The following is a 17158-nucleotide window of genomic DNA, read 5'->3' on the forward strand; positions in this document are numbered from 1 at the left end:
TAATACTCTATTTACAACAAGGCCCTTATACGTTTTATTCTATTTTATTTTCTTACCATTACCAAAGATTTATGAAAACCACTTTACTTAATTGCAACCAGGCCCCTTAAAGTTTATAAAATGAAACCACTTACATTAAAATTGATGTTCCGTCTAGTGACTTCCAAATCTCGTTAATTATTCGTTCCACAATCAAGGTCGTAGATTTGGGATGTTACAATACTACATACATTTTATCAATTATTCTAAAAGTTTAAAAGAAAATTATTATAATACTTACATTTTAGAATTATCTGACATTGTAACGTGTTTCTAGCTGTTCACTAAGCCAAATGAGATTGACTACCCAAAATTATTAGGCTAACTCCAATGCGTCTGTTGGTGGTGAATTTTTTAAAATCCTTAATAGCCCTTAGTAATGCGAATCGTTGTCCATACATGTCTGTGGCAAAAAAGCCCTTCTGCAAGGGCGTTTATTTTTCTTGGATTTTACATATGACTGGGCCTGAAGTAAAAAAAAAATAAAAAGGTTTTGTTTAAAAATTGTGTGTAGTGAATAGGTGATGAGATGGAAATTAATTAAGGAAAGGATATTTGTAGGGTTGGAGATGAAATGAGGGTTTGTAAGGATTTGTAAAGATATGATGTGACATGTGACGTGGCAGCTAAGGACGCATAAGGGCGCACATAGCATTGGAGATAGTCTTAGTGTAGTACTATGATGAATTGTACTAATAGTTGGCCCACGTCCATTACTACTCATTGACCACGTTAGCATGCATACCTTTCTTAGAAGTTTTGATGAAACCTTATCTAACTATCTGCTGGAGAATTGTTTTCGCCGGGGTCTTATCGATTGCACTCTCTTCATCAAAGAAAAAGATGGAGATCTTCTTTTGGTTCAGGTATACGTAGATGATATTATCTTTAGTTCAACTAACGATGTTTTGTGTAGGGACTTCGAGTGTGTTATGCAGGAGAAATTCGAGATAAGCGCCATGGGAAAAATGAACTTCCTTTTAGGACTACAAGTTCAACAAACGGAGTCTGGGCTATTCATCCATCAGACTAAATATGTCGGAGACATCTTGAGCCGGTTCCAGATGTCCGAAGCGACACCCATTGGTACCCCACTTCCGCAGAATCACGGGATTACTCCGGACTTAAAGGGTGAAAGTGTTAACTCTTCATTCTATCCCGCAATGATGGGATCTCTTATGTATCTCACAGCTTCGAGGCCCGACATAATGTATCCAACGTGCCTGCTCGCTCGCTATCAAGCCAACCAGAAGGCCTCACATCTAACAGTTGTAAAAAGGATTTTTCGCTATTTTAAGGATTGCCCGGACACCGGTCTCTGGTACCCTAGGGATGATAGCTTTGACTTGATCGCTTTCAGTGATTCTGACTTTGGTGGCTGCAAAATCGACGGCAAATCCACAACGGCTGGATGTCAGTTTTTAGGAAATCGCCTGGTCACATGGCAGTGCAAGAAGCAGACGTGTGTCGCTACATCAACCTGTGAAGCTGAATACATTGCTGCCTCAAGTTGTTGCTCCCAAGTCCTGTAGATTCAACAGCAAATGCGCGACTACAGTTTTGAATTCCAATATACACCTATTTTCGTTGATAATTCTACTGCATTACAGATCACTAGAAATCCTGTGCAACATTCAAAGACCAAACACATCGAAATCAAAAATCACTTCATACGTGATTGACTATTTACTAATGGTAAACGGCATTAAGGTCAAACCAGAGTAAAACCAACATCGGAAAATCTTTTTTGTAAATATTTGTTTGTGTTTTCTTAATTTCTCGTACTTTTTGCATTTTAGGGGGAGTAAAATCGAAAAATACAAAAACATTGAAAAATTTTAAAAATACAAAACCATCGAAAAATTTCAAAAACACAAAAACAATAGAAAACAAAAATGAGTTTCCTGACGAACAAAAGAGAAAATGATAGTACATCAGTGGTCTGTCCAAACCTCTTTAAACCTTAAATGAAAAACGATAAGCAGCTCTATATAAGATGTATCGGTTGGCTCACAATCATTTTAAAGTCTGCAGGGTGATATAAACCTAAATCGACCGAAGACTGTGTAGGAACCACTCATTGGCATATGGTCTTGGTACCGAAATTTTGTTTGATAGATTGCCGAGGTTCTGAGATACGTGGTCTTTATGCTGTTTATCATCTGGGTATCATGGTTGTTTCTTTTACCGAAAACAACGGAGACGCAAGTCTAGATCTTCCATGATACCATACATACGTGTACATATTGCATCCGACCTCAATAAGTGATAAACAATCACATGTCCAAACAAAATATGTGATAATATATCACATTTATCTGGGATTCAAGTTCGCCTCTTTGCTGTACGTTAGTACTGACATGTTCACGGACTTGCTATTGTGCCCTCATGCATCGAATATCAAGTTCCTCATCAATAAGTGATTTCATCACATAGGGCTTGTATTCATCCAAAATAAGTGAGTATCTCACATCATATACGTTGAAAACAGATGATAAATAGTATACTCACCAGTAAGATGAACTCCCGTGCATACCTTGATACCGGAATGTGTCGTGTGTGGATGAACACCGGTCGGTAACTATAAATCATACACTAATCGTATCCCCTCGCCATGATTACATCTGATAAGTTGAGTTTAAGTGGACAACAATACCGATAATTGTTATAGGATGTTTATCTAAATGTTAACTAATTGAACAACAAGAGCATTTTGGTGTGACCGTACACGATATGATTCTCTTACCCTCGAAACTCGCAAAAAGATTGTCTGTAAATATTTATTTAATGCTTTCAGTTTCTGCATCTCTGTATATATTTATTTACTGCTTTCTGTCTTTACATTTCAAATATTCAAAAATACCAAAAAGATTTTAGGTGTGTTTTAATATAAACTTTATATGTTGGTGCATTCATTTGTTGTCTACGTCTTATATCGAGTCTCGGTTTACTAACTTGAAGCTGAAAGTTTGAAGCTGAAAGTTTGAAATGTTCTGTCGGTTTGAAAGTCCTGTCCGTTTGAAATGTCTGTCGGTTTGAAAGTTCCTGTCCGTTTGAAAGTGTTTCAAACGGAAGGGTCTTGTAGTATAAATAGGTTTCAAACTTTCTCATTTGTATTTTTCCGGCTAGAGCAACGAAGTGCTGCCGAAGTGTTGTCAGGTTGTAAAACGCTATTAAATCAATCATACAACAGTTTAAAGAGTAAATCTAGCTGAATTGAGCTCTACACCTCTGTTTCCGCCGTTCGTTTAGAGATAAACTCTTCTGATTGACTCGTTCGGGTCTGAAACCGATCCTACATTATAAAAGCCAAAACGATTTTATTTCTAATTTCTTTTGATTAACCGATGTTGGAACTCAAGTCTACGTTACCTGAAACCTGAACGAAAACCAAATTGACTAAATCTTCATAAACGGTCGAAATTTGCAAGTGTTTGAAAGTTAATGTCTAAAATTGAACAATTTGTTAAAATTTCAAACTGTCGGACGGTAGTTGATTTAAAACATGGTCATATGTGTGTCGTTTATTTATGTTAACTATATTCCAAGTGATTGTTCTCATTACGTGTTTAGATTTCTTGCATGTGCAGATGCTAAAGGCGAAGAGAACATGTTCGATGACAAGCTTCGGAATGAAGACACGACATGGAGGCACTCAAAAGATAAAGATGATCGAGTTGCCGCTGACCTATCATCAACACCACAAGGATCTAAAGAATTGAAGATCAAAAGATTCACGAGCATAACTCAAGAGAGAGCTTATCTTAAGGGGGGGTTTGTTAACACACTTCCCAAATGAAAAGGGGAGTTTGTTGATACACTTCTTGCTTATGACACGTGAAGACTTTGATGATTCTCCGACATGGAAGTCAAACCTCACGAGTAGCGTCCAAGGGGGAGTTTGTTGGTACACTTTATGTGGACGCGACTCGACTCGATTCGTTTCGGTTCGGTTTGACTCGGTTAGGTTTGGCACAAGCCCGACGTCACGACATTCCTCCGTCGTGCACCCTAGAGTTCGACACGCGAAGCACGGAGAGCCTTATCCATATTAAAACGTACTAACATCTTCTGGATGTAGTTTGACTAATGTATGAATATACCATTGCACAAATGCTCGAACTACAGGCCGAGACATATTTTTGTTGTGCCAAGGTCTTTCATCCCACATTCTCTCTTTAATATATTAGCAGTTTTTTCTATCTCTTCAGGAGCTCCAATGATGTTTATATCATCCACCTAGACAGCTATTATTGTGAATTTTAAGAGTGGTCTTTTTATAAAAACACATGGACTGATTACATCAGACTTGTCTCCTTCTTTTTCAAGATATTCACTGAGCCGATTGTACCACATACGGCCAGATTGTTTAAGACCATGTAATGATCTTTTTAGATTTATAGCACACATGTCTCGAGGTATTGATTTTAATGCTTCGGGCATTTTTAATCCTTTAGGGATTTTCATGTAGATGTCATTTTCTAGTGTCTCGTACAAGTATGCAGTGACGACATCCATAAGTCTCATTTGAAGTCCTTCTGAGATTGCAAGGCCAATTAGAAATCTAAGGGTTATCGCATCCACTACAGGGGAATACGTTTCCTCATAATCAACTCCTGGGATTTGGGAAAACCCTTGTGCTACGTGCCTTGTATCGTACAATCTCATTCTTTTCATTTCTTTTTATAGCAAACACCCATTTATAACCTACTGGTTTGACGTCTATGGGTGTTCGGACTACAGGTCCGAAAACATTTCGCTTTTCGAGCGAATCTAACTCAGCCTTTACGGCCTCTTGCCTTTTTGGCCAATCAGTTCTGTGCATGCACTCTTCTAGAGTTTTAGGTATGTAATCATTTTCATTGATTACATCTGTTGCTATAGCATATGCAAATATATCATTAAAACGTGTTTCATTTCGGTTCCATATTGTACTATTTTGTACATAATTGATAGAGATCTCGTTTTCGTTTGGTACCAGTGCGTCTTCTGGATTTTCATTTTCCTCTGGAATTATATTTGTCTCTTCTAGGACATTTACCTCTTCTAGGGTTTCATTTACTAAATTTTTACCAACTGATTTATTCTGCTCTTTTCGCTTACGTGGGTTTTTATCTTTGGAACCTATTGGTCTCCCGGGTTTTCTTTGTATGGTAATCGCTTCTGGGATTACTTCAATTCGAGCAGGTGCATTTGATGCTGGTATATGTGACTTTGTCACCCTATTTGTGTCTGTGAATGCATCTGGTAATTCATTTGCGATTCTTTGCAAATGTATAATCTTTTGGACTTCATATTCACATTGACCACTTCGGGGGTCGAGATTCGATAATGATCATGCATTCCATGTTAACTCTTGTGTTACCAGTCTTTCTTTAGTCTTATCTCCTCCTAAGACTGGGAATACTGTCTCATTAAACTGACAGTCAGCAAAGCGTGCTGTAAACATGTCACCCGTTAATGGTTCTAAATATTTAATAACAGACGGGGAGTTAAAATCGATGTAAATGCCCAGTCTTCTTTGTGGTCCCATAATGGTACGTTGTGGTGGCGATATCGATACATATACCGCACAACCAAATATTTTGAGGTGGGATAAATTTGGATCTCTTCCGGAGACCAGTTGTAATGGGGAGTATTCATGATCGGCAGTTGGTCTTAATCGGATTAGTGCAGCAGCATGTAGAATAGCATGTCCCTATGCCGTAGATGGCAATTTGCATCTCATCAGGAGGGGTCTAGAGATTATTTGTAATCGTTTAATTAATGATTCAGCTAAACCATTTTGTGTATGAACATGAGCTACTGGATGTTCAACCTTTATCCCAATCGACATACAATAATCGTTAAAAGCTTGGGATGTGAATTCTCCTGCATTACCCACTCGTATGGTTTTAATTGGATTTTCGGGGAAATGAGCTCTCAACTGTATGATTTGCGCTAATAGTCGAGCAAACGCTACATTTCGGGTAGCTAAAAGACTCACGTGTGACCATCACGATGAGGCATCAATTAATACTAAGAATTAACGAAATGGACCACAAGGAGGATGTATAGACCCACAGATGTCCCCTTGGATTCTTTCCAAAAATGAGGGGTTTTCTTGTGCCAATTTAGTTGGTGAGGGCCGAGTAATGAGTTTGCCTAGAGAGCATGCCGCACATGATAAATCTTTTTATTGTAAGACTTTTAAATTCTTAAGAGGGTGCCCATTTGCGTTTTTAATTATTCGCCTCATCATTATGTTACCTGGGTGACCTAGTCGGTCATGCCATATTGTGAATGTGTCTTTATCAAGTAACATATGGTTACTCACCACCATGTATGCTTCAATAAGAGTAATATTTGTACAATATAATCCAGAGGATAGAGCTTTTAGCTTTTCTATAATGGTATCTTTGCCATTTTCATTTGAAGTAATTTGTAAGTATTCAATATTATTTTCGGATGTTGTTTTGAGGTGGTAACAATTTTGTCGAATACTTTTAAAGCTAAGTAAATTTCTTCTTGATTTACTAGAGTATAATGCATCATTTATAATTAGTTTAGTACCCGATGGTGATGGTAATATGATGCTTGCTCTTCCAGAGCCTTCTATAAGATCACATACACCAGAAATAGTACCAACAAGTGTCTCTGCAGGAGACAACTCAGAGAAAAACTTCTTATTTTTGAGAATAGTGTTAGTAGTACCACTATCTACGAGACATTCATCACCAATGATAACTTTATTGGAGCTTGTAAACATATTTCCTCTGGAAATACTAAAATAAATTAATATAACGAACTACCTGCTTGAGTATATGAAAAAAAAAATCACATCACACAAATATGAATCAAACATCACAAAGATTTTTAAATGAAAACATAACAAAACATAAAATACCATAAGAGTTTAAACAAGATCCAAACAAAGGAGAAAAACCATAGTCTTAATAAAAATATCACATAAAGTTCAACGATAGGATGTCACTAATTTTCAATGAAGTCAGATGCGTCTAAATGAGTGTCTGATAGTGGAGTAGGAGATGACAGATTAGGTGCATTCTCAATCAGATTTGTCTCAACATTTTTCCCTGGTTCTTTCATCATCTGTTGATAAGCTTCAACGAGATGTTTGAGGGTGCGACATGTGCGGGACCAATGATTTGACATTCCACATTTATAACATATATTGTTTTGGCTTCCACCAGTTCTCCCTCTAGGAGGTCGTCCCGTATTTTGTCGGCTCGATTCGCCACCACTAGATTTAGAATTTTGAGATTCTCGTCGCCATGTATTGCTCCGTCCACGGCCACGGCCACGACCGCGGCCGCGGCCACGACCGCGACCGCCACCTCTCCCACGTCCGCTTTGATAATTTGCCGCATTTGCTTCTGGCAATGGGCTTGCACCGACGGGTCGCGCTTGATGATTTTGTAGTAGGAGCTTGTTGTTTTGCTCCGCGACCAACAAACATGATATTAATTCAGAATATTTTGTAAATTTACGTTCCCTGTATTGCTGCGACAGGAGCATGTTTGATGCATGGAACGTTGAGAAAGTTTTCTCAAGCATGTCTTCGTCGGTTCTTTTTTTCACCACATAATTTAAGCTCAGAGGTGATGCGGAAAAGGGTAGAGTTGTACTCGCTAACACTTTTATAATCTTGTAGCCTCAAATGAAGCCATTCATAGCGAGCTTTAGGGAGCAAGACCTTCTCGTGGTCAAATCTTTCTTTGATATTTTTCCACAACTCGAGAGGGTCCTCAACAGTAACATACTCCCTCTTCAAGTCTTCGTGAAGATGGTGACGAAGGAATATCATGGCCTTAGCCTTATCTTGAGCGGAGGTTTGATTCTCATCATTAATTGTCGCCCCTAGATTATTTGCTGTCAGATGAATGTTTGCATCAAGAGTCCATGGAAGGTAGTTATTTCCCGAGATGTCAAGTGCGACGAATTCGAGTTTTGATAAGTTCGACATTCTATATACAAAAGAATATTACGTGTGAAAATTTTGTAAAATAAAGGATTAGCAGGTGTAGAGTTGGATTAATTTTATTTTGATATAAAATTTGTTTTAAATCATATATAAATTACATATTTAATTGAAACTAAGTGTAAAGTTAAATATTTGAAAAAAAAAATAGTACTTATATAAAAACTATATAAGGATGCTAACAAAGAAAAAAAATGGTGTACACATACATTAATATAAAAACCATACTTATCTATTACTATTTATTCTTGGTTAGCAAATTATTAGGTAACTGATAAATTTAAATACAGTAATCTATTACTATTTATTCTTGGTTAGCAAATTATTTGGTAACTGATAAATTTCAATATACTAATCTATTACTACTTATTCGGTTAGCAAATTATTAGGTAACTGTAACTGATAAATTTCAATTTAAAAAAATAAAAAAATATAGAAATGAAAGTATAATTAGGTGTCATCTTTGGATCATATGTAGAGAAATGAGATCTGAGTCATTGAAAATAATATAATATAAAATATGATGATATGGATATAAAATAGGATGATATGGATATAAATTCTCCAACAGAATAAAGCACAACTCCAAAACAAGAAAATATGTCTCCTGTGTAAAGCGTGTCCCCGAAAAAATGCTCTAATCGTTTCATCTTCTAGTTCCGATATGGACGATTGTAGACCGTAACTGCCGCGTAAAACTCGCTAATGGTTGTTGTGCGGCCGGAAAAAGGGGTGGTTACTACTAGATGCATCTGGTAATTCATTTCAACAAGAAGTATTGACACCGACGGTGGTGTTTCAGCTCCGGCAGCCGGCGGAGCAAGGATATGGTGGGTGTTCAGATTGGTACTTACCGAGGTCCTATTCTTCAAATCTGAGACGAAGACGACAACAACGGTGTGTTGAAGGCGGTGACGGTGATGGGTGTTCAGGAACGACGATGGTGGGGGTTCGGGGAAGACAAAGAGGGAGGGTTGTGATAAAACTTCCGATTTACGTTTGGAGGTGGGGCAACTCCTAAAGATGACAAGCTCTTTGATGCGTCGCAAAATGCTTTTTTTTTTCATTCAAGATGTTTTGGAAAAAGGCTGATTTTGGTTGTTTGGAAGTTGAAGATGACAAGCCTCTGAAAAGAGTTGGTGATGATGAATACCGATTGTTTGATAGAGATAAGTTGTATTTGTCTGTTCTACATGTTGATATAAATTAACCGACACTGGGGGGTCTCCAGTAAGGGTTTCAATGACCAAAAAGTGGAGTCTATATACATATCTAAACACCTTATTAGAAATGGCTTTATATTATCTATACATTTAACAAATACTGAAAGAGATCGAGATTAGAAGCCGATAAATATTATATCTAAAAAGTGATTTGTTTCTTTTATGTTGTCTATGCCCTATTGCAATACGTATTCAATCTTAGCCTAAAACGATTCGGGTGTGTAAAAGAGCATATATCATCCAAATAATTTAAAAAAAAAACACAGGATATTAAGGGTTCTTACATACCTGAATGGTTTGGAAAAAAGTGGCGTCTAAGGACAGCAACCAGCCAACCACCAAAATAGAGAATGAGGGATCTTCAGCAATCAAAGTATAGAGCAAAGGTGCTGATAACGTTAAATGAAATAAGAAAAATGAGAAGTGTGTATTTCTTTCATTTATCAACTCATATATATATATACAATGATGTAGTCAAACAATAACTGAAAATTTATGTAGTCAAAGCGTAACTGAAAACATAATGACTTAGGAGAAGAGTTAGGAGGTAATATATCTGTATTTATAACAATATATATATATTGTAAACGTAACACTCCAAAATCTTTACATATTTATATATGTTAATATATATCTATAATACTATAAAAAGGAGAAGTGATGTACACACATGTAATTTTACATGGCGTCCATCATTTTATGCAATATGTACAAATAAATAATAAATGTTTTGTGAGGCCAAAATTGTAAGGAGGTGAATATTTTAAGACACTGTAAGTGTATAATAGTAAATTATACCTACACCCGTACTCACAACCTCAAAATCCTTTCCATCCCTGCCCTTAGAAACCTAATCGATGCCCTGGAAACTAACTACACGCCTCCTCATCTTCCCTGTTCAGTTAAACCCTTTATGAAGCCAGTTAAAGCACCTACCAGTTTTCATAAATCATCCCCAATTGAGTGTGAGTTTCAAAACCGATTTGTTTACAAATATGCGTTAATTTATTGTTTGTTTTCTCATCAACTTCGATCTGATCTCCTTATGTATGTGTAAATTTTGTTGTTTGTTAGGGTTTGAGATTTGAGATTTAGGTCAATGGCTCTCCTTGGTAAATACCCAATGCTCCTTCATCTTCAATAAAACTCTACAAGAACATAAGCCTGGATCGTAAGAAGCATTCTCAGGATCACCACTTTTCCCATTCAAGAACAGAAGGGGTAAGACGCTAACTCTGTCAAAATTAATCAATTGATACCCCTAATCGATTCTTTGAACTGACTCTTTGTTTGTTATTCCACTTCCCCGACACAGGGGTGAAGAACATCATCGCATAGTTCGTAATTCTGGTAAGAAATACTTTACTTGCATAGTTCATTGTGTGCATCATTTGTTAATTGTACATTAAAATACTTTACTTGCATAGTTCTTTGTGTGCATCATTTTTTTTTTAGTTTTGACCTAATTTTTGTTTTCTGTTTCTGCTATCGTGCGCATTAGGTTACGTTTAAGCAGCCGGAATCGGCGAAAAAAGCGTGTGAAGATCCGACGCCAGTGATTAACGGCCATCGTGCGAATTGTAACCTAGCATCGCTCGGTGCTCGCCGTCAGAGAACGTTAACCGTTGTTCACCGCCACCGCACCACCAATCCTGTAGGTTTTTCGTTTTTCTAACATACAGTAGATTTATGTGTTTATGATTTTTTGTTTTGCGAGTTTCTGATCTGATTGATTCGAATTGTGTATCGATTTGATGAACATAAAACCTAATGCCAGTTTAGTCCAACATAAGATCATTTGGGAAGAATGATGATGGAAGAGAAAATCGGTCAGATGGTTCAGATTCAAATGCTTGCAGCTACTCCTGATATCATGAGGTACTATGTTTTAATGTAAATATCAGGTGTAATGGTGAATGATATATAGTTGTTTTAAATGAAGGAAACTTACTAATTGGTGGAGGGAGTGTTGATTGGATTAATATGCTACACGAGCTCCCACATTTTCTACATGATCATGGATCCAATGATTTATGGAATTGTTGCTGATCATAGTCACAACAATGTTATTTATGCTACAATATTTCCACATAATATTGGCCATATAGCTACCAGGCAAGTCAAAGTTATTAGTACTGTTCAATTAAAGAAGTTAGACTAATTGCATACATTCAAAATAACCTCTCTTTTATAATTGTTTTAATCTTAAATGCACACTAGGGACACTAATCTTGTGAAGAGAATAGGTGCAACCACTATCGCTGAAGTCAGAGCTATCGGAATTTCATATGCTTTTGCTCCTTGTATTGATGTAAGTATAATAAAATATTTAAGTATGTGTCTATAAAGAACTGTTTTTATAGGTATGCAGAGATCTAATATGGGGACGTGCTATGAGAGTTACAGCGAGGATAATGAACTTGTCCAAAGTATGAATAAGATTGTATTAGGATTGCAAGGTGAAAATTTTCAGGGATCACCGTTGGGTGTCCCATATGTTGATAGGGTTGGTGGTGGAGGTGATGATTTCATATATTTAAACACCTAATTTACATACTTAATAAGGTAAATCATAAATTGATGATATCTTTGCATTCAAGCAGTTTAAATGGGCAGATTGTAACAAGTAGTATTTAGCGTGCAACAATGCAAGTCGGTTCGGGTCGGGTCGGGTCGTGCTGAGTGTAGGCTGCCATAGTTAGAGAAGTTCCTTTTCACTTATTTAGTTTGTTTTAAGTCTCCATTTATCTTCATCATTAGCTGTAGAAACTCACTTTCCTGTTTGAATGTAACCTAACCAAGTTGCCCTATTGATGGAGCATGTGCAGTGGGTTTATCATTTGATCATTCTTATTATATCTTGATTAATAACATATATGACTTGTGATCAAACTTTTTTAAGTAGGGTTTATTTTATTTAAATTACTTATTTCTTTATCATTATTTTTTAACCCCATACAAAATACAGTGGGTTTGACTCTCACCACAAACTTTCACATATGTTACTGCAGGCTTGGAAGTGGATTTTGAAATGTTTTTACTATTAATAATTAAATTAAACTAAACCAACTTCATATGCTGCTTGTTCCAAAACCAAAAAAAAAAAAAAAGAACCTGTTAAAATGGTTTTGTGTAAGATATGTTCTCCGTTATTCTCTATATATATTACAATAAGAGATTTGAAAGTGTTATTTGTGTATGAATATACTATTGTTTTGCTTAAGCGATTATAATACTTAGCCTATTTGTTTAATGTTTATGAGTTTTACATGGGAATGATTTTAGTCAAATTCTTAACAAAAGTAAAAAAAATATATATATGTCAACAAGTTTTGGCTCAACGGCATTAATCGACCAAATCTAACCGGAATTTGTCTTTTATAAAAAATGTGTTTTGACCATTGTAGTCATGGATTCATCGTTAGTTATAATCACATGCTAACAAAAGCGTCACAAGAGGATTGTTAAACTAATAAAAGCGTTGGAGACTCAAAGCCCAACAGATAAAAATTTTGTGTTTGCCGTCGTATCGCGCGGGCACCCTACTTATATATTTAACGTATATGCGGAATAGAAGCTTCTACGACAATCTTTGGTTTAATGGAATAAAGGGTTAGAAACCCGGAAATAGTAGAGGTTCCTCATAGACATCATAATTGAATCTTATATCAGTTTAGACACCCGCTGCAATGCGCGGGCATTCCCACTAGTATATATATATAGGTAAAGTGTACTGTACAAATGCCCTTATCGTACGCTACAATCTCAGCCGTCAGATCATCTTCCCGTATTTTAAAATCGCATGTTGTTTTTTTTATAACAATTTCGCATGTGATAATTTTTGATGAATTCGCATGTTGTTTTTTTGTACCAATTTCGCATGTGATAATTTTTGATAAAATAACATGTTGTTTTTTTTACAACAATTTCGCATGTGATAATTTTTTATGAATTCGCATGTTGTTTTTTGTACCAATTTTGCATGTGATAATTTTGATAAAATAGTATGTTGTTTTTTTGTAACAATTTCGCATGTGGTAATTTTGATGAAATCGCATGTTAAAAAACCAACATGCGAAATTGGTACAAAAAAAGAACACGCGAATTCAGTGCGGGAAGATGATCGGACGGCTGAGATTGTAGCGTACGTAATGTACGATAAGGGCATTTGTACGTTAACCTAACCCTATATATATATATATATACACACATATATATAGGGTAAGGTTATTGTAAAAAAGGTTAAAAGTGTGAGAAATGTGAGAAATATTGTGAAGATGACATGTGTCCTAAATCTAAATTAATTCAAATGGGTAAAAAGTAATTTTATCATTAATTCAATTAATTAAAAACTTCCCATAACCGCTACCTTAATTATAGGAACTGTGTTTTTTTTAAAAGAACTCTATAAACACCATTCAGCAAGTATATAACACCATTCAGCAAGTATATAATACCATTTAGTAAGTATATATAACACCATTCATGGACTAAACATCTAATCGAAACATATTTTTTTCTCTATATAAGTATAGCAATATGGTACTCATATTAAAGATAAAAAACGCTTGTTATTATGGTGTATTTTTTTTAAAAGTTACATATAAAAAGTTATTGACGTTTAAAAAAGACGGAGGGAAGTTACATGTGCATTAATGTTAGTTTCTTAATTTAAAAATGTTAATATATGCCCTTAATCTAGAAAATTAATATGTTTAATAGTAAACATTATTTACAATTTTGCCATTATGATCTCAACCATTAGATCAAAGATCTAATGGTGTTGATTCTTTCTTAACTTTCTCACAAAAAAGCATTTTTTTACAGGAACCTCTACCTATATATATATATATATATATATATATATATATATACACATAATGGTTGTTAGAATGGTAACTAGGATTATGAACTTAGTTAGAGCGTAAGGAAGATTTTAACTTAAAGAATAGGTTTTAGCCATAAAAATATAAACACCCAAACTTGAGGGGCCAAATTAGGATAAGGAGAAAGATGAAATACCAAAAACAAATTCAAAACACACACACACACACACACATCAGAAAATTGAAAGGAAAATCAAGGCTTGATTGTATGCATGAACACTAATTCTTCATCATCTAACGGGGTGTTTGTTTTTTTTGTGAAAAGCACTTCAGAACCTCTTATGTCTGCCCCACGCAGACTACGCGCAGACGTTTGAGTCTGCAACTTGTTTGTTTTTTTGGAAGTGATTTTATTAGAAAACCTCTTCCAAACCACTTCCTCAAACAGACCTGGCCTCACATCTTCACACCTCTTCCAAACCTCTTCCCGCTCTTTCAAAACACATCTAAAAAAGCCTAGTTTACTTCTTCTCCACAGTCGACCCTGACATCCTTCTTCTCCGCCACCGTCGCCGACACACATACTACTTCCACCCAATTCCACTCCTCAACCAATTCTTCATTTCAATTTCTCCGCCAATCGGAGATTCTCCTCCACCGTCGCCGGACTTCCGCCGCTAATTCTTCCATACCTATAATCATGAAGAAACTGAGAAGTTTCTACATGCATTTAAAACATCCACACACAATAAGGAAGAAATGGATCTATCCAGTAGCAATAGCTTCAAGCGTTACTCTATTCCTATTGATCATCCTAACCCTAAGTGTGTGCGTCTGTCTGGACGTTCAGGGGAAGCTCCCATGGAGCAAAACCCTAGTTATACAAATCATCAAATTGAAGGCTTAAATGAAGCTCAAATTCATAATTGAACGTGAATTAATGATCATCCAAGCTACGGGATCACAAGGCATGTAAATTTTTGATGATTTGAGAAGTTGTGAAATTTGAAGAAACAACATAATCGCGAATTATGTATGAATTATAGAAGCTATGGTTGAATTAGTGATGTATATTTGCTTAGGAACAAAACCCTAAGTGAAAATTATACATATGATGCTATGAATTGAATGTTTAGATGATTTACCACACTAGGATAAGTGGGTATTAATCATATAATGAAATTGATGATATAATTATGATTAGAATCATCACACATGATATTAATAAGATGATACTTGAACAAATTATGTGTTTGAGTACATAATCATACCTGCTATGAAATGAGTTTTGTATGAAGAGATGAAAACGATGATATAATCATGTTAAAATGATGTTTGATATCATCATGTGTTAAAAATAATTGATGTTGTGTTAATTCAATGATTTATGGTTATGTGAACTTGATTGAATAAGTGATTAAAACGGTAGCATAAGATTGATGCTTATCGGATGATTGACAAAGTACTTAAACGAGTAGATGAGCTACATCGTGTAATTACTTACGTTAATAGACAGTTTGACTTCTAAAAGTCAAACTGACCAATGATTTGATCGAATGATAAATTCGACATAAAACCTGTAAGATGGAATAGTCGTGATTGATTATGACTAATCTAACCATCTTACAAATTACAATGATAGTTTGACGCTTGACAAGCTAGGTGGAAGCTTGGGAAGAAAGCGGGTCAAACAAATCGAGTATCAAGGAAAAGCATAATTTGGATGCAAGGTAAGTAAGGCTTACACCTTTTTTGAATACCTATTTGTTTTATAGGTTATGAACAATATAAAGTCATGTTTGAATTATGATGTTCCGACGCGACATGATACGGGTCGGAACAAGAGACTATAATAATAAACCATGTTTAATGGTTAAAAAGGAATAATACGATTATTCAGTCATGCAATGACTACATAACTAATAGACAATGAGTTTTGAATGGTTACCTTATAGGGTAAACCAAAATAAAAAATAAGGGTAAAACGGTAATTCGGCCACGCGTTGACGATAACCGTTAGTGTTTGAAAGACACCTTATGGCATAAGCCATGATGGGTCAAAAAGAAATTAAGAAATAAATTATAAGTAATATGAACGTATGGTGTAAACCGGAGCGAGTCATGTAGATGAGATGGTAATAAATATCATCTCGCAAAGATAAACAGTCATTTAGGCCAAACGGGTCCAAAGGTGACAATATCACCCTTTGACAATATCGTCTAATGATTATTTGTCGAGTTATATGCTTACAGGAGTAAATATCGAATGGATATTTGCATCGCTATTAATTAGCGATTATTAAAGCAAGGTATTAAAACGGATCTATACTTTGATCCGAGCCAGGTATGTGTAATTAAGATTGTAGCAAAGATGTGCAATTTTTGGTCAAATATGTTGTTAAAAGTCCTTCGTCATAAAAGAAGGGCTAAAGTTGACCAAAATGCCCTTGATCGATAAATCAAGCAAACGACCCTTACGGGTTTAGAAATAAGCATTTCGATCAAGTAAATCATTAGGATATGTATAAAAATGAAGAGTCAAATGCCTTAAAATGCAGCTTGTCGTAAAAAGACAAACCGAGGGATAGAACTCGGAATAAATGGTATACCACATTAAATCCACCACAATAATAGTTGTACCACATTAAATGAATGAGCGTGATTTATGCTTAAAAGTGCTTAAATACCCTTAACGGGTCAAAATAAGCATATAAGCAAAAAAGGTCTATGAATGCATAAAAACCCGTGATTTGAATCTTGTATAATAGGAAATAATTTTAACATGATGTTCATGAGAATTGGATGTAACAAACATGTTTTTTTGATAAAATCATGAGCGGGCCAAACTTTGTAAGAAGATAATAAGCGAGGGCTTAAGAACCTAGAAAGTTGTGAATCCGGACGTCAGATTTTAACTCCATGTGATGGAGAATCAATTTACGATCACGTAGGAAGAAACGGATCATAAAACAGATCTATATCGAATGAGTTATGTCTGATTTCGTAAAAATTAAGTTTGGCTGGAAAATGCAGGTTTCAAAACGAAACGTGCTGTAAAAGTGTACTCTTCGCACCACGTGATGAAGGAG

At 35.6% G+C, this 17158-nt stretch overlaps 2 protein-coding genes and 1 long non-coding RNA gene across 5 annotated transcripts; 1 reads left to right on the top strand and 2 right to left on the bottom strand.

Moving 5' to 3' along the window:
• Positions 1 to 7011: 7011 nt before the first annotated feature.
• Positions 7012 to 7557, bottom strand: LOC110882418 (AT-hook motif nuclear-localized protein 4-like). Its single transcript, XM_022130446.1, has one exon. The coding sequence runs from the start codon at positions 7555 to 7557 to the stop codon at positions 7012 to 7014; it is 546 nt and encodes a 181-aa protein (XP_021986138.1).
• A 31-nt stretch (positions 7558 to 7588) lies between these two features.
• On the bottom strand, positions 7589 to 8005 carry LOC110882419. Its single transcript, XM_022130447.1, has one exon. It carries the CDS (start codon positions 8003 to 8005, stop codon positions 7589 to 7591), a length of 417 nt encoding a protein of 138 aa, XP_021986139.1.
• Positions 8006 to 8737: 732 nt separating this feature from the next.
• On the top strand, positions 8738 to 11357 carry LOC110885605. 3 transcript variants are annotated; one of them, XR_004868807.1, is made up of 6 exons: positions 8738 to 10208; positions 10318 to 10464; positions 10559 to 10593; positions 10745 to 10897; positions 11021 to 11121; positions 11171 to 11357. It is a non-coding gene; the product is annotated as an uncharacterized LOC110885605 (long non-coding RNA). The 3 variants fall into 3 exon arrangements; XR_002562323.2 differs by having other exon boundaries at positions 11186 to 11357; XR_004868808.1 differs by having other exon boundaries at positions 11026 to 11121; positions 11186 to 11357.
• Positions 11358 to 17158: the final 5801 nt, after the last annotated feature.

The sequence above is a fragment of the Helianthus annuus genome, chromosome 10 (genome assembly GCF_002127325.2).
Source record: "Helianthus annuus cultivar XRQ/B chromosome 10, HanXRQr2.0-SUNRISE, whole genome shotgun sequence".
NCBI lineage: Eukaryota > Viridiplantae > Streptophyta > Magnoliopsida > Asterales > Asteraceae > Helianthus > Helianthus annuus.

What these genes read in the sequence shown, in the direction of transcription:
- LOC110882418 (XM_022130446.1), bottom strand. Translation starts at nt 7,557, where the DNA reads ATGCTCCTGTCGCAGCAATACAGGGAACGTAAATTTACAAAATATTCT.
- LOC110882419 (XM_022130447.1), bottom strand. Translation starts at nt 8,005, where the DNA reads ATGTCGAACTTATCAAAACTCGAATTCGTCGCACTTGACATCTCGGGA.